The 16,540-nt window shown below is 47.3% G+C and overlaps 1 protein-coding gene across 3 annotated transcripts in view; it reads right to left on the bottom strand.

Moving 5' to 3' along the window:
* METTL9 (methyltransferase 9, His-X-His N1(pi)-histidine) overlaps positions 1–669 on the bottom strand; it is a 49,764-nt gene extending 49,095 nt beyond the window's left edge. Inside the window, exon 1 of one of the 3 annotated variants that reach the window (XM_014580763.3) lies at positions 314–669. In XM_014580763.3, coding sequence (XP_014436249.2) covers positions 314–487 — 174 coding nt within the window. In that variant the 5' untranslated portion in view covers positions 488–669. Of the gene's footprint in view, positions 1–72; positions 216–313 lie in introns of those variants that run through there. The other 2 variants (XM_006112804.4, XM_075899483.1) reach the window with 2 other exon arrangements.
* Between the last annotated feature and the right edge of the window lie 15,871 nt (positions 670–16,540).

The raw sequence follows: 16,540 nt of genomic DNA, 5'->3' as shown, positions 1-16,540 counted from the left end.
CCCCCAACCCCCTTATACTCTGTGCCCCCATATGCTCCTATCTCTCCCTCCCCCACCACTGGTCTCACACACTTCTACCCCGTTCCCTGCGGGTGGGCAGCCTCTCAGAGGCTGGATGGGGGCAGGAGTCCCCGTTGCATGATGCTCTCAGCTGAGTCCCCCCATCCCGTTCCTTGCGGGTGGGCTGCTGCCTCTCGGGGTCGGAAGGGGGCGGGGAGCCCCTTGGCCCGGGAGTGGGCTGCTGCCTCTCAGAGCCGGATGGGGGCGGGGAGCCCCCTGCTCCGGGGCGGGCTGCTGCCTCCTAAGGCTGTACCTGGTGGTTCTCCTTGGTGCCCGGGGCTGGCTGGCTGTGGCTGCCCATCATATTCATGTAGAGGGACCTGGATAAAGGGCTCCTCAGGTACCTGGCCGGGCCAGCCCACATCCTCCTCCTCAGCACCCACAGGGACAGGGTGTAGCAGCCCAGCCAGGCCAGGCACAGTCTCATCGGGGGAAGGGGCGCCGAGTCACCCCCTCCCGCAGCCACCGCCTCCTCTCTCCATGGCGGCGTTAGCAGCGGCGGCGGCACAGAGCTCGCCCAGCCCGGCTCCCCTCCAGAACCCGCACACACACGGAGCGGAACTCAGAGAGCGGGGGCAGCGGGACCGGCCGGACCTCATTGCCGGAACACACCGGGGCCTGGCACAAACCAGCCCCCGCCCTGCCTCTGGGCCAATGGCAGCGCGGCGAGGGGGGGATGGCGGGGCGCTGCTTTCAAACCCGAGCGGAGCACGATGGGGGCGGTGACACCCCTTCTCGGGGGGAGGAGCTGCTGCGAATTCCCCCCCCCCCTTCCCCAGAGGCACTCACGAACCGCCCCTCCCTCGAGGCACGTGCCTGGCACTGCAGACTGCCCCTCCCCCTCTCACAGGGGGCTTGTGTTTCCGCCTCGCACCGAAGGGGGGCAAGGATCACTCGCAGACAGACCCACCTCGCTGTCCTCCCCCCCGCTCAAAGGGCATTTCTTCTGACCAGGGGGAGTATGAGCCCCTGACGACTGGCAGACTAACAGGCTCCCTCTCTATTACTACACACACAAAGGGTTTGTCACTCACCCTCAGGCTCAGACCCACCTACCCTTCCTTTCTTCCCCGCATCGAGACATCTCCTACCCCACACAGACAGATAGGGACACATCCCCCCATGGCCACTTGTTATGGAGCCTGCTGATAGCTGCTGTGTGTATGTATTTTTTGTAAGCTCAGAACCTATTCCCTTTGCAAGGACCCTACAATCCTCCTATCCCACAGGCACAGAGGAGCCTCCCTAACCCAAGCAACACTGCCCCTTTCCTTGTCCAAAGCAGAGGAGTCTGTTGAATAGAGAGCTTTTTACCTACACAGGTAGAGCCTGTTCCTTCCTTTGAGCTGGAACAGTTATCTTCCATCTTTTCATGCATATCCATGACTGTTGTCATTTCCCCAAGAGTGGGCATTCTCTGATAATGTAACCCCCCAAAACAAATCTGAATCATCTGGTGCTAGCAGAGACACTTTCCACACCAAATAAACTTTTAACTGGTGTCTGGCCTAGCCTACAACAAATTATTTTCTTATCTGAAAATGTTGGACCTTAGGCAATACAAGGTCAGCTAATCATTTTGGGTGGATGATATCACAATGACTGGATGATATCACTAATGTCCTACACGGTAGAATGTCTCTTTTTGCTTCAATGCTTTCTTTATTACAGAATGTCATTTCTCTTTGTGGGAAGCAGATAAAATTTCATAACTCAGGGATATATTATTACATTAACAGTGACCTGTGAGTTAGTTTCCAAAAGGAAGCAAGAACAGGCACAATATAATGTTCGATAGAGTCAATTTTCTGGGGTTTATGAATTAACATTTAAATTCATAGCATCTTCCATTCCAAAGCATTTTGTAGACTATATATCTGCAGGGATTCTTTCACTAAAATATAGCCATCTCTATGCTGTGAGGGCAAGTCAAACAAACACCCTGGAACATTACACAAAGGTTGTAAAAAAAATGGTTACTTACCTCTGTAACTGTTGTTCTTTGAGATGTGTTGCTCGTGTCCATTCCATGTAGGTGTGCGTGCGCTGCGGTATGCATCGTCTGAAGTTTTTTCCCTTAGCAGCACCCATTGGGCCAGCAGGGGAGCCCCCTAGAGCGGCACCGCTTTCTCTGCTAATACATACCCCTGCTGATCCGCCACCCCTTTGGTTCCTTCTTACTGGACTACTCTGAAGAAGAGGAGGAGGGCGGGATATGGAATGGACATGAGCAACACATCTCGAAGAACAACAGTTACAGAGGTAAGTAACGCTTTTTCTTCTTAGAGTGATTGCTCATGTCCATTACATGAAGGTGACTCCAAAGCAGAAACCCTAGGAGGTAGGATCAGAGTTCTAACCTTCAACTGAGCAGAGCTAGGGCTGCATCCTCCCTAGTCTGGTGGGCCAGTGCATAATGATTGGCAAAGGTGTGGACTGAAGACTACATGGCAGCTCTGCAGATGTCCAGGATCAGGACCTTGAGTCGATGGAGGTCATAGATGGTAGCACCCCTCCAAGGGCCTCGTCAGGGGATGAGGAAGATGACCCCCTTTAGGCCCACCTCTTCTGCGTCCCAGGTCTGCGAAGGGGTCTTGGAGGCCACTGAGGATACCAGCATGTAGGGCTGCAATGAGGATGGTCTCCTCTTCACTGAGGGTCTGGGTGAAACCTGCCCCAGAGGTAGGGACTGGCCTGATGTAGAGGAGCGGGTCAGTGGGGTTGCCAATGGAGGGGCCCTAGACCCAGAGATGACGGACTCTGCTGTAAAGGGACCCATGCCCTGGCTCTGGTGATATGCCCAGGGAGTCCAGAAGGGCCATTGTCCAGGAGCCTAACACTGGGGTGGCCAGGACTGCTGCCCTGGCTGCACTGGGGTTGGTTGTGGAGCGTAGAACTGTTACTGGTGCCTAACACTGATGTGCTTCAGTGCCAGGAGCGGTGCTGGAAATAGGACCTGTACCTCGACCTCATCTGGAGCTCCGTGACAATACGGTTGACTCTGCCTCCGAGTTGGTTGAGTATTCGGCAGTCGACCAGGGCAGTGTCGCAGCTGTTGCAGCCAGTGATCTATGCCCAGGAATGCACCAGGCCATATACTCTGGCTTTCCTCAGTGCCGAGGAGGAGGTGGTGTCATTGAGGGTGCTGGTGATGGTCTGCTCGCCACAAAGATAAAGGCACAGATGAACCCCGTGCGAGGAATGGTACCATGTGAGTGTCCTGGCTTGGTGCTGAGATCAGTGCCAGTGGTACTGCTGTGGCTGGTGCTGGTGTCAGATATGGAGCGGGGGCCAATGTTGGTATTGAGGTTGACGGCACCAGCGTGGTGTGGTGGTGGGCCCTTGTGTCTGGTGCTGGGGCTGGCGGTGCCATGGATGTTGTCCAGTGCCGCTGAGCTTGACACTTCTTAGGCTGACCCGGTGAAGGGGTCAGAGACAAGATCAGCTCAATAAGGTCCCTCACAGCCTCAGAGATGTCAGGCATCAAGGGCTCCGGGAGGTCCTCCACCAGGCTCGAGCTCTGAGATGAGCTAGAATGGTGCTGACCCGATCTCGATGGTCCGGGTGCTGATCCTGCTGGTGCCACATTCCCCACCAAAGGGTGCACTGATGGCACATGCCTCGACAGAGACTTGCCCAGCTAGGTCTCTGTTTCTTCTGAGGCACCAGAAACTGGGACTGGTGCAAGTGGCAGGGAGTCTCCCGCACCAAAACCGGTGCACTGTGGGTTGTCGGTGCTGGGTCCGATGCTGGTGTCAGGCAGAGAGCTGCTTCCACGAGTATGATCTTCAAATGGGAACTAGGGTTGCCAGATGGTTTCAACAAAAATACCAGACACACTTGTCATTACATCACAATCTACATTACAACTTATTTAGAAAATACCGGACATTTATATTTTCTCAATTTGTTTCCCAAACAGAAAGCTCAAATACTGGACTGTCTGGTTCAAAACCAGACACCTGGCAACCCTAAGTGGGACTCTCTTGCTTGGTCTGCAGCTTGAAACCCTTGCAGATTTTGCAGGCCTCCAACAGATAGACTTCCCTGAGGCACTTAAAGTAGACTTTGTGGGTAGGGTAGCCAGGTGTCCGGTTTTGAACCGGACAGTCTGGTATTTGAGGGTTCTGTCCGGGAAACAAATTGAGAAAATACTGGACATATAAAATGTCCAGTATTTTCTAATTAGGTAAGTTTTATTATTATTAGGAGTATCAGAACGTAGTTGCGTACTGCCTGGCTGGTAGACATGCTCATGCTGCGTGAGTGTGTCTACCAGCCAGGCAGTATGCAACTACACGGGGGAGGGGGACGGGGACGGTGTGGGATGGAATCCCCAGGGCAGGACTCGCTCATGCTTTGCCAGGACTGTTTGCGGGACGGGCAGCATCCCGGGATCTGTGTGCGCCCGGGCCAGCCCTGCTTCCCACAAGCTGGTTCCTCCCCCTGCTCCCTCCTGCAGCCAGCCCTGCACCCCCTGATCCCCTCCCGGCCAACCCTGCTCCATGCCGGCCAGTTCTCCCCTCCCCCGATCTCCCCTGGCCAGCTCCACTCCCCCAGGTCTCCCCCCTCCCAGCCAGACCTGCTTTCTGCTGGCCGGTTCTCCCCTCCCCCAATCCAGCCAGCCGCCTACCCCGATCCCCTCCCAGCCAGCCCTGCTCTCCTCCTGGTTGGTCCCCCTCCCCATCTGAAATCAAGTATTTTTTTGGAAGCTATCTGGTAACCCTATTTGCGGGGGAGGGGGGGGGTCTCCACAGGGAATAAGCTGCTGGCACTAAATGCAGGGCTTGAAACCTTGGGGCCCAGGCATGCCCTGTTGCACCTGCTGAAGACAGGAAGTGAACCCATGCCTAAGTAAACTACTAACATTTAACAGCTACTTAAACTATTTACAACTGAGATAAGAACGAAGAACTAAAAAGCCAACTAACACTAGAACTACAAATGTGTGAGAACTGCTAGGAGTGTTTGCAAAGCAAGAGCAGAGCAGGTTCCAATGACCTTCATGAGCAGAAAGAAGGAACTGAGGGAGTGGAGGGCCAGCAGGGGTATACATTAGCCAATATAATTGTGCCACTCCAGGGAGGCTCCCCTGCTGCCCAACGAGTGCTGCTAGGGGAAAAAACTTCCGAGGACGCATGCACGCAGCCCAGGGCCGGCCCGAGCCATTCGTGCCCCCAGGTGTGCAGTGCATGTGCGGCCCAGCCCCGGGCATGTGGCACCCCTGGGTGCCCGGCGCATGCATGGCCCCGCCCTGGGCTCCTGGCGCATGCATGGCCCTTCCTCCACCTGGTCTGGCAGCCCCGCGTGGTGCCCCTTCCAATGGGGGCCCCATTGTAGCCCGGTCAGCCCATAGCTTGGGCTGGCTCTGCACGCAGCATGCACACACCTACATGGAATGGATATGAGCAATTACTCAAAGAAGTGAAATTTTGGTGAAAGACAAACCAGAAGAAATCCATACCGTTGTGAAAATTGCCATCAATAACTTTAATGCCTACACAGAGCAGACAGACTCTCAATTCTCAAAGAAGCATAGGAAAAGATACAGATAAAAACAAAGTGGCCACCTTTGGTGCCAGTGCTTTCTCTGAATCTCCGACCATCTTGTTCTGCTCTGCCTCAGTTCTTTTACAATCGGATCTTAATATATCTTTACTCTTTTGCCCATGCTTATTTTTCTGTTATTAGTTTTGTAACTGAACACTGTAATGTAAATATATATCTTTACAAAAGTTTTTCTATAGTTTAACATATACAATCTGTTGAATAATTAATTTTATTTCTGAAAATATTTTTGGGACAGTGTGTAAATGAAATGTGCTACACTTGGTAGAAAGTTGTATTGTATGTAAATGTCTTACTGAAGAGATTTATATATTGAACTACACACAGAGAACTTTACCTTGTAAGGCTACGAGAGATATTTAAACAGCATGCAACACAATGCTATGTAACAGATAAGGGACTGTTGTTGGGACTAACATCATTTGTTGGGATGTTACTTCAGGCTATTAGAAAACAATTTTTTGTATTCTACATAGCAGTTTGTCCAATAAGAGATATTACCTTGTCCTTCAGTAGTTTACCCAGGCAGCCAGAGCATCAGGGAAAAGCTCAGAAATATATCAAGAAAGACAATGTGTTTAAGTATGCAAATAGCTTTCAATCATACAAGTAACCTTTACTTTATCTGGATGTGGGGGCATGGGCCTTCTTAAGTGTAAGCCAATGCAGGCAGAATTGGAAGAAAGGGCAATACCTTATATCAATAACAGAATACACAGAATTTCAGTCACATTCTTTCCTAGAGTGAAAAAGGAACTAGGCAGAATGGTAAGCGTGCAAACAATTGCAGCTATAACAAATCTAGAGAATGGAGCATGCTCACGGTTCCTGTCATAAAAAGTAGCAGTGTGAGAGAATATGTATTGATTTGATGTGCTGTGTATTTAATCAGCAAAAAGAAAAAGAAATGTCCTTTCCACACTAGGGGATATAATCCCCAAATTCCCATCTGCATAAATTTTGTGTCTGCTTAAGTCTGCATATGGATTTTAGCAGATCATGCTGAATCCAGCTAGTACTAAACTCATGGAACCTGATTTTGCTCTCAGTTGCTACCAGTTTAAAACTGGAGTAACTCCACTGAAATCAATGTAGTAAAACTTGTGTAAAAGTCCTGTAAATAAATTTAGAATCTACTCTGCTATATTCATGAAGCATTTATCTTTTGGCATTAGCAGTTTTCCTGAAACCTCCCAGTGCAAAAAGACAGAAGGATCGCAGGAAGTAGTTGTATACATGGCAGATATTTTGAATTAGGTCAGGAGCATAAGAAAAGGCTTTTTAGTGTCCCAAATAATATATAGTAGGGCTGTCAATTAATGTGCATTAACTCCTGTGATTAACGCAGGGCAGAATTAATGCATTAAAAAAAATTAACACGCATTGATCACTGCAGCATTTCAAAGGGGCAACACTGCACAGAAACACCTGCAATTAATACACATTAACTTTTTTAACGCGTTAATTCTGCCCTGCATTAATCGCAGCCGTTAACATGTGTTAACTGACAGCCCTAATTGAAATCAATATACTTGAAGATGTGGAAAACATCAACAAATATTTAAATATTTAAATATTTAGTATATTTATTGTTTAACAGAACAATTAATCGTGATTAATTTTTTTTAATCGCTTGACAGCCCTAATATATAGTCTACAGAACTAATGATAAACAAGGAAAATTGTGTCCTTGGAAAGAAGGAGCTAAGTTATTAAGGCACCACATAAATGAACCTAGTTTGAGTCCATATTCTGGGGAACACACCCCATCAATAGACCTTTCCATCATTTCATTTTAGCGCCCTAACCTCCTTTATTTGTCTGTCTGCAAATCCCTGCCTCTCCTCCCCCCACACATTAGGGAGCATGTCTACCCTAGGAAATTATTTCAAAATAACTAAATTTGACTAAACTCCCATTTTACAAAATCAAAATAGCGTGTCCTCACTATGGGGAAGCCTCGAAATTAGTCCGAGGCAGGCTCCATTAATGTGGATGCACTACCTCAACGTAGAGCCCCAGGAAGCACTGGGGAGTAGTTAGCTCAAATTACTCTGGGGCATAGTGATTTCAAAATAGCATCACTGAAGCGACCACACTAATGCTATTTTGAAATAACTATTTTGAAATTAGCGCTATTCCCTGAGGAAAGCAGGAGTACCGATTTTGAAATAAGTAGCTCATTATTTCAAAATAACGGGCTTGGTAGTTCTTCTTATACATTTGACCTAAGGGGGGTTATGCTTTATTCTATTTAACATCCAACAAGCCCTCTTCACAGTAGACATCCACCTCTGCAGCTCAAAATACACTGAGTTCTACCTTAGTTTATAGGCCTGAAGCTACTCAATACCCACACCATCAGTTCAGGACAAGAGAATACAATTGGAGAAGTTTTTCTTGAAGCTGCTGGAGCTCCAGCTTATTTCAAGAACATGGCATTGCATGAAAAAACATACATACCAGTAATGAACAATTACCATTATTTGGGTTGGGGTTACACTAGCCTCTGTCAAAGTCAGACAGGACTCACAGATTTGTCAGACCGCTCTGTTTATTAGCAAAGCCGCTCTCCTAAATGCACCCAGAAAATGTAAGTACCATAAAAGGTTCAAACTCCTTGATTTATACAGTCAAAAGAAAGCCAAGTTAACAAGATTAAAAGAGAGGCAAAACTTCACATGATTAGTATGAGGCTAGTCAAGTATCTTCATTTCCACATCGAGCACACAGCAATCTCCTGTCCATATGTCCCTGGTTATCTCAATTGTTTTCTGCCTAGCACCTTATGTTCCTTTTTCTATTATCCCAGGCCCACCTGGCTAGCACTCTGATCTGCATACTTACAAACAACATTAACATACTTTTCTCCTTCTTGTTCAGAGACAAACAGCATTCCTCCAACTTATTCAATTATTACAGCATAATTCATGCCGCTCTATTCTGCACTAGTTAGGCCTCAGCTGGAGTACTGTGTCCAGTTCTGGGCGCCACATTTCAAGAAAGATGTGGAGAAATTGGAAAGGGTACAGAGAAGAGCGACAAGAATGATTAAAGGTCTAGAGAACATGACCTATGAAGCCAGGCTTCCTGAACTGGGCTTGTTTAGTTTGGAAAAAAGAAGATTAAGGGGGGACATGATAGCGGTTTTCAAATATCTAAAAGGGTGTCACAAGGAGGAAGGCGAAAATTTGTTCCTCTTGGTTTCTGAGGACAGGACAAGGAGTAATGGGCTTAAAGTGCAGCAGGGGAGGTTTAGATTGGACATTAGGAAAAAATTCCTAACTGTCAGGGTGGTCAAATATTGGAATAAATTGCCAAGGGAGGTGGTGGAATCTCCCTCTCTGGAGATATTTAAGAACAGGTTAGATAGACATCTGTCAGGGATGGTGTAGACGGAGCTTGATCCTGCCTTGAGGGCGGGGGGCTGGACTCGATGACCTCTCGAGGTCCCTTCCAGTCCTATTATTCTATGATTCTATGATCTTTCTCTAAGGGTGTGTCTAGACTACAGGGTTTTGTCGACAAAAGTGGACTTTTGCATACCTGCGTCTACATAACGTTGACAGAACTCGGCAGTTTTGTCGACGGCGGTAAACCTCATGCTACAAGGAATAACGCCTTTTGTCGATGGAGTTCTGCTGACAGAAGGTGTTATTGCACCTACACTGTCCTTTGTGTCTACACTCTCATGACGACAAAGCGGCTTGCTTTGTCGACAGAACTGGATGTAGTCTAGACGCTCTTTGTCGACAGAGGCTTTGTCGACAGTATCTGTTGACAAAGTCTCTGTCGACAAAAGCCTGTAGTCTAGACGCACACTTACAGTATAATTCTTTCTACTTTCACACCTTCCTTTCCCACCCATAAAACACATTCACATACTTTAATTCACTAGGACTATCATCCAGGAGTCCTGGCACTTCAGGATTTTGGCAAATTGCTTATGGAACAGAATATGTTAACTTTGGTTGTGCAACTGTGACAAAGATTATTCTGACTAGTTCATCCAAGGGCAATTCAACTTACATGTTCCATTTGCTTTTTGATGAGGCATCAGCTCTGTGTTGATTATGGCACAGAAATGTTACTCAATACTTACCCAAAATTATGCAGTGCATCATTGGTTCAAAATAGATTAACATCAATCCAAAGGAACTTGTACTTTACCAAAGCCATAGGAAAAGGTAAGGTCTGAAATTTGGGGGCTTGATCATCGTCTGCAGAAATTCCTAGTACAGTAAAACTCCATTAGTCCGGCATCCAATGCTCCGGGACTCCTGATGGTCCGGCACCATCAGGAACCCGGAAGTACTGGGGCAGCCGGACAGGCTTCCCCCATTCAGCTGCTGCTGAAACTGACCAGCAGCTGAATCGAGGAAGCCGAGAGCAAAGCAGCTGGGGTGCTGCCGGGTTGGTCTCGTAGCGCTGCCCCTCGGGGCTGCGGGACCAACCCGGCAGCACCCCAGCTGCTCTTGGGAACGCCTGGGGCAGAGCAGCTGGAGTGCTGACGGGTTGGTCCCGCAGCTCCAAAGGACAGCGCTGCGGGACCAACCTGGCAGGACCTCAGCTGCTCTGCCCCAGGGGTCCCCGATTCAGCTGCTGCTGAAACAGATCAGCGGCTGATTCCAGGAAGCCTGGGGCAGAGCTGCTCTGCCTGGAGCTTCCTGGAATCAGCCACTGATCTATTTCAGCAGCGGCTGACTTGGGGACCCCTGGGGCAGAGCAGCTGGGGTGCTGCCAGGTTGCTCCTGCAGCGCTGAGGGGCGGCGCTACAGGACCAATCCAGCAGCACCCCAGCTGCTTTACCCCAGGCGTCGGGATTCAGCCGCTGCTGAAACTGACCAGCAGCGTCAGTTTCACCAGCAGGCTGAATCTGGACGCCTGGGGCAGAGCAGCTGGGGTGCTGCGGGGTTGGTCCCGTAGCGCCGCCCCTTGGCACTGCGGGACCAACCAGTCAGGACCTCAGCTGCTCTGCCCCAGGGGTCCCCAAGTCAGCCGCTGCTGAAATAGATCAGCGGCTGACTCCAGGAAGCCCCAGGCAGAGAAGCTCTGCCCCGGGCTTCCTGGAATCAGCCACTGATCTGTTTCAGCAGCGGCTGAATCGGGGACCCTGGGGCAGAGCAGCTGGGGTTCTGCCGGGTTGGTCCCGCAGCGCCGTCCTTTGGCGCTGCGGGACCAACCCGGCAGCACTCCAGCTGCTCTGCCCCAGGCGTTCCCAAGAGCAGCTGGGGTGCTGCCGGGTTGGTCCCGCAGCCCCGAGGGGCAGCGTTACGGGACCAACCGGGCAGTACCCCAGCTGCTCTGTCCCAGGCGTCCCCAAGAGCAGCTGGAGTGCTGCTGGGTTGGTGCCGTAGCGCCGCCCTTTGCCGCTGCGGGACCAACCCGGCAGCACCCCTGCTGCTCTGCCCCAGGGGTCCCCAAGTCAGCCGCTGCTGAAACTGACCAGCAGCGGCTGAATCAGGGACGCCTGGGGCAGAGCCGGACTATCGTAAGGGGGGGCTATGAGGGATCTGGGGTGGCATCCCCTCCCACCCCACTCTAGACCCCTCATAGCCCCCCCTTCTGATAGTCCGGCATATCTGATAGTCTGGCACCCCCTGGGTCCTAAAGGTGCCGGATTATCGGAAGTTTACTGTAGTTGTTGAAATGTTAAAAATGAAAGTACTTTATGTTTGGGGAGATTTGGAATTATATGTTGCTTCTTTCTCTATCTGAATGCAAGTTCTTTCTGCTTATAGAAATCTAAAATAGGTACAATGAACATTGAATGAGGAAGTTCCTATGAAAAGGCACATTTAAAAAATTGTTCATCATAAGCCTCTTCAAAAAGCACATCTGCACATCACAAAGACAGGCCTGCAGATTAAAGACTCAACCTCTGCAAAATATGGCATCAGACTGAAGGCCCTCAAATTTGTATCATTGTCATCTCCCTTTGGTAGTGGCTCAAGATACATCTTTACTGGGTTACTGTGGAATGCTGTAGGATTTTGTTTTAATAAGGGATTTTGGGATGTGAATGTGATCCAGTGATTAGAGCAGGGTGGCTGGGGAAGGAGGGCTCCCAGGTTCTACTTGCAACTATGGAATGGGTGAACTATGGAATGGGAGTCAGGCCTCCTGGGTTCTATTCCTGGGTGTAGAAATACAGTGGGACCCTATTAGGTTACAGCAATGAGGACTGGGAGCTAGAATTCCTAGTTGTTTCCTGCATATACTCTGTCTTGCTGGGTCAAGGACCTTGGGCAATCCTTTCCCTATCTGTACTTGTTTCCTCATCTACAGAATGGATCATCAGAGACTGGATTAAAGCATTAGCACTATAGACATGTACCTGGTGCCCTGTCTCCTGGAGCCATATGGTGACATTAGAGTCTAAGATTTAATGCACAAATAGTTTCTAGCCTTCATAACCATGACAAAACCCATGGAAATGTGACTTCTACCTAACCAATCTAGTGATATATGACTAGGTTTGCAGACAGCCTGAAAAGACAGTTTTACAAGGCAGGAGCTGTAATTTCATACAACTAACATCTGTAAATTGTTGTTACCCTAGTGGCATGGGACCTTGCTGCTGCCACTCCATCATAACTCTTTGAGGTAATGTTGGCAAGGGCACTCGCTAAGGGCATGTCTATCACAGAGAAGATTGAAGCTGCTGATGTCTATCTTCCAGGGTTCGAATTAGTGGGTCTAGTGAAGACACACTAATTTGAACTCAGATGGGCACTCTGAATGATGTCGGTAGTCCTGCTTCCACAAGGAGTAAGGAAAGTCGAAGGGAGAGTGCACTCTCTTCAACTTTCTGCAGTGTGGACAGTGACAAAAGTCCAATTAAGGTACTTCAACTTCAGCTATGTAATTAATGTATCTTAAGTTGTGTATCTTAATTTGATTTTATCCCTTTAGGGTAGACATACCCCTAGAGTCCTCTGCTTAAGTGGGTAGAGGCTAATTCCTCCCTTTTTTCATATAGGTCCCAGCATATCTGAAGACAAGGAACAAGTAGTCATGATGGGAAAGACCCCCAACCTTCCCAAAAGAGAAGTGGTAGCAGATTGCCTACCAGGTAACTACGTGGCTCATGTATGGGTGGTTGCAATCACTACCTCCCCAAGTAATGATGGGGCAACATTGTTGGGATAAGGCTATCAACTGCTCCATGTGGAGTGGTGGGATAACAGTCTTCTAGGCTAACATGTATGAGCATAAATCTTTTCAGGGCCATCATGCACCGGTATGCTGCTATATACAGTATTATTGATGACAGTATCTTAGGAGTAGAAATGAAGAATACCCTATCTAATTGACACAGGGAGGCTACGTCTACATTGTGCTCTCTTGCACAAGAACATATGCAAATGAGCCACCATTTTGCGCAAGAAGGAGCAGTCTACACTGCACCTTCTTGGGCAAAAATCCCCTCTTGCGCAAGAGCTATTCTGCCTCTTATTTTCAGGCAGAACGGCTCTTGCACAAGAGGGGTTTTTGCGCAAGTGTAGACTGCTCCTTCTTGCGCAAAAGCTCCCAGCGCAAGATGGTGGCTCATTAAGTATGCAAATGAGATGTGGCAATATTCATCACCATACCTCATTTGCATATGTTCTTGCGCAAGAAAAATGAAATGTAGATGTCACCCAAGAGAATTTAGATATAGCCCACCTAATGGCTTAAGCTAGAATCTGACTGTGGTACCAGCGCTAACATTTTTAATCTTGCAGAAAGTGTCATAACTTTAATGACCACAGTAGTTTGCACTTTGACTTTAGACCTCATTTGAAGACAGCTCTACAGTGCCCCCTAACATCATATTTGGGTTCAAATTTCACTCACTGGTAAAAATAATATTCACTGTAATAAACACTAACACTTCTCAATGCATCCTAGGATCTTCCATGGGGGTTTCCTAGCCAAGTACCAATCAAATTCTAAGTCTGCTTAGCTAATGGTCTTGTTAGAATTTAACAACAAAAGCATTCTAAACAATCTTTTTGTTAAGTCTACTATCATTTAAGTTTAGGTCTTTCAGGACAATTTTTGATGTGAAAGTTTTAGACATTTGCCAATGGTAGATTTGGGTTTCTTTTTTTAATCAGATAATTTTTTCTCCCTTTGCTATTTAGAAAGACATCAGCCTATTCTTCCCTTATGCAATAAAACAGCTTTACAATCAAAGCTCCAAATGACAATAAAGCAGCAGCTGACTTGGGGACGCCTGGGTTTCTTAAGTTGAATCTGTATGTAAGTCAGAACTGGCGTCCAGATTCAGTCACAGTTGAAACTGATCAGTTTCAGCAGCGGCTGACGCCAGTTCTGACTTACATACAGATTCAACTTAAGAACAAACCTACAGTCCCTATCTTGTACATAACCTGGGGACTGCCTGTAGTTGGGTTTGTGATGACCGGGAGAACCGTATGGTCCCTTGCCTGCCTGATGCGAATGTTGCGGATCTCTCAAGGCATCTAGATAGACTTATGTGTAGTGCTGGGGAGGAGCCGGTGATCGTGGTACATGAAGGTACCAATGACGTAGGGAAGGGTAGGAGAGATGTCCTGGAGGCCAAATTTAGGCTGCTAGGAAAGAGACTGAAATCCAGGACCTCTATGGTGGCATTCTCGGAAATGCTTCCAGTTCCACGCGCGGGGCCAGGTAGGCAGGCAGAGCTTCAGAGTCTCAATGCGTGGATGAGACGATGGTGTAGGGAAGAGGGGTTTGGATTTATTAGGAACTGAGGACACTTTTGGGGGAGGGGGAGCCTATACAGGAAGGATGGGCTCCACCTAAACCAGGATGGAACCAGACTGCTGGCACTAAATATTAAAAAGGCCGTAGAGCAGTTTTTAAACTAAGAGATGGGGGAAAGCCGATTGGTGCGGAGATGCACGGATATTGGAGGGAGACGTCTCTTAGAGGAGAATCTATTGATAGAGATTCTCTAAGCTGTAGTCAGAAAGAGAGGAGGGGAGAGGACAAACCATGGGCCAGAGCAGACAAACAACTGCATATAAAGGAATCCAATGCATCAGGAAGGGCAGACAAATAAGCAGTGGCAAATTTTTAAAGTGCTTCTACACAAATGCTAGGAGTCTGACTAATAAGATGGGTGAACTAGAGAACCTCGTATTAAATGAGGAGATTGACATCATAGGCATCACTGAAACCTGGTGGAATGAGGAAAATCTGTGGGACACAATCATACTGGGATATAAAATATATCGAAAGGATAGAGCAGGCTGGGTGGGTGGTGGAGTGGCACTGTATGTGAAAAATAATGTAGAATCAAATGAAATAAAAATATTAAATGAATCAACATGTTAAATAGAATTGCTATGGATAGTAATTCCATGCTCCAATAATAAGAAATTAGCAGTAGGGATATATTACTGACCACCTGATCAGGACAGTGATACTGACATGAAATTTAATGTGGATAAGTGTAAAGTAATGCACATCGGGAAAAATAAACCCAACTATAGGTGCAGTATGATAGGGGCTAATCTGGCTATGACAAAACAAGAAAGAGATCCTGGGAGTTATCGTGGACAGTTCTCTGAAAACTTCCACGCAGTGTGCAGCGGCGGTCAAAAAGGCAAATAGGATCCTAGGAATTATTAAGAAAGGGATAGAAAATAAGACACAGAATATCTTACTGCCCCTGTATAAAACTATGGTACGCCCACATCTTGAATACTGTGTACAGACGTGGTCTCCTCACCTCAAAAAAGATATTTTGGCCTTGGAAAGGGTTCAGAAAAGGGCAACTAAAATAATTAGGGGTTTGGAAAGGGTCCCATATGAGGAGAGGATAAAGCGACTGGGACTTTTCAGTTTAGAAAAGAGTAGACTGAGGGGGGATATGATAGAAGTATATAACATCATGAGTGGTGTGGAGAGGGCGGAGAAAGAAAAATTATTAGTTCCCATAATAGAAGAACTAGAGGACACCAAATGAAATTAATGGGTAGCAGGTTTAAAACTAATAAAAGAAAGTTTTTCTTTACACAGTGTGTAGTCAACCTGTGGAACTCCTTGCCAGAGGAGGCTGTGAAGGCTAGGACTATAATAGAGTGTAAAGAGAAGCTAGATAATTTCATGAAGGTTAGGTCCATAAAAGGCTATTAGCCAGGGGATAAAATTGGTGTCCTGGGCCTCTGTTTGTCAGAGGCTGGAGAGGGATGGCAGGAGACAAATCGCTTGATCTTTGTCTTCTTCGGTCCACCCTCTCTGGGGCACCTGTTGCTGGCCACTGTAAGCAGACAGGATACTGGGCTAGATGGACCTTTGGTCTGACCCAGAATGGCTGTTCTTATGATGAGACTGCTACTTGAATGTAAATTTTCCAGGTCTTTTAATTTTAACTCATGTGGCAGTAAATGCTTTTGCTGTCTTCATATGGAGAAGAATGGTATCACTCAAAATAAATCAAGAAGTCCTATCAACTCTTAACTTTTCCTATTAAATATTTGGTATTTTAGTATGAATTTAATACTACAGCTATGGCAACACATTTTCTTTATTATTCCATACCGTTAATCCTCGTGTGTGTGAATGAAGGCTGGCTTATAATTCTTTTGTATACTACCATTTTTTATTTGTGTAGGCTTATGCTGGAGTTGTACCAATGAAAAAGTGCTCTTTAAGTTTACCTTTACTAGCCTTATAGAAGTCTAAAATTTATTCATATCCACTTCTATCCTTCTTTACTTCAGTAAGTAAAATATATTTGCCAAACACCATTCAGAAAAAAAGCTGTCCTTTGCTCTTTGCCCATTTAAATGGATTCCTGAAACCTTTTTAGGTCTCAACATTTTGATGTTGTTTCTGTTGCACAACATGACATACCAAAATTGAGCGCTGTGTTCTAAATGTGTTGTACCAAGTCTACATTACGTAAGGACAAATT

This window comes from Pelodiscus sinensis, chromosome 16 (assembly GCF_049634645.1).
Source record: "Pelodiscus sinensis isolate JC-2024 chromosome 16, ASM4963464v1, whole genome shotgun sequence".
Taxonomy (NCBI): Eukaryota; Metazoa; Chordata; order Testudines; family Trionychidae; genus Pelodiscus; species Pelodiscus sinensis.
This window is presented reverse-complemented; position numbering and strand designations above follow the sequence as displayed.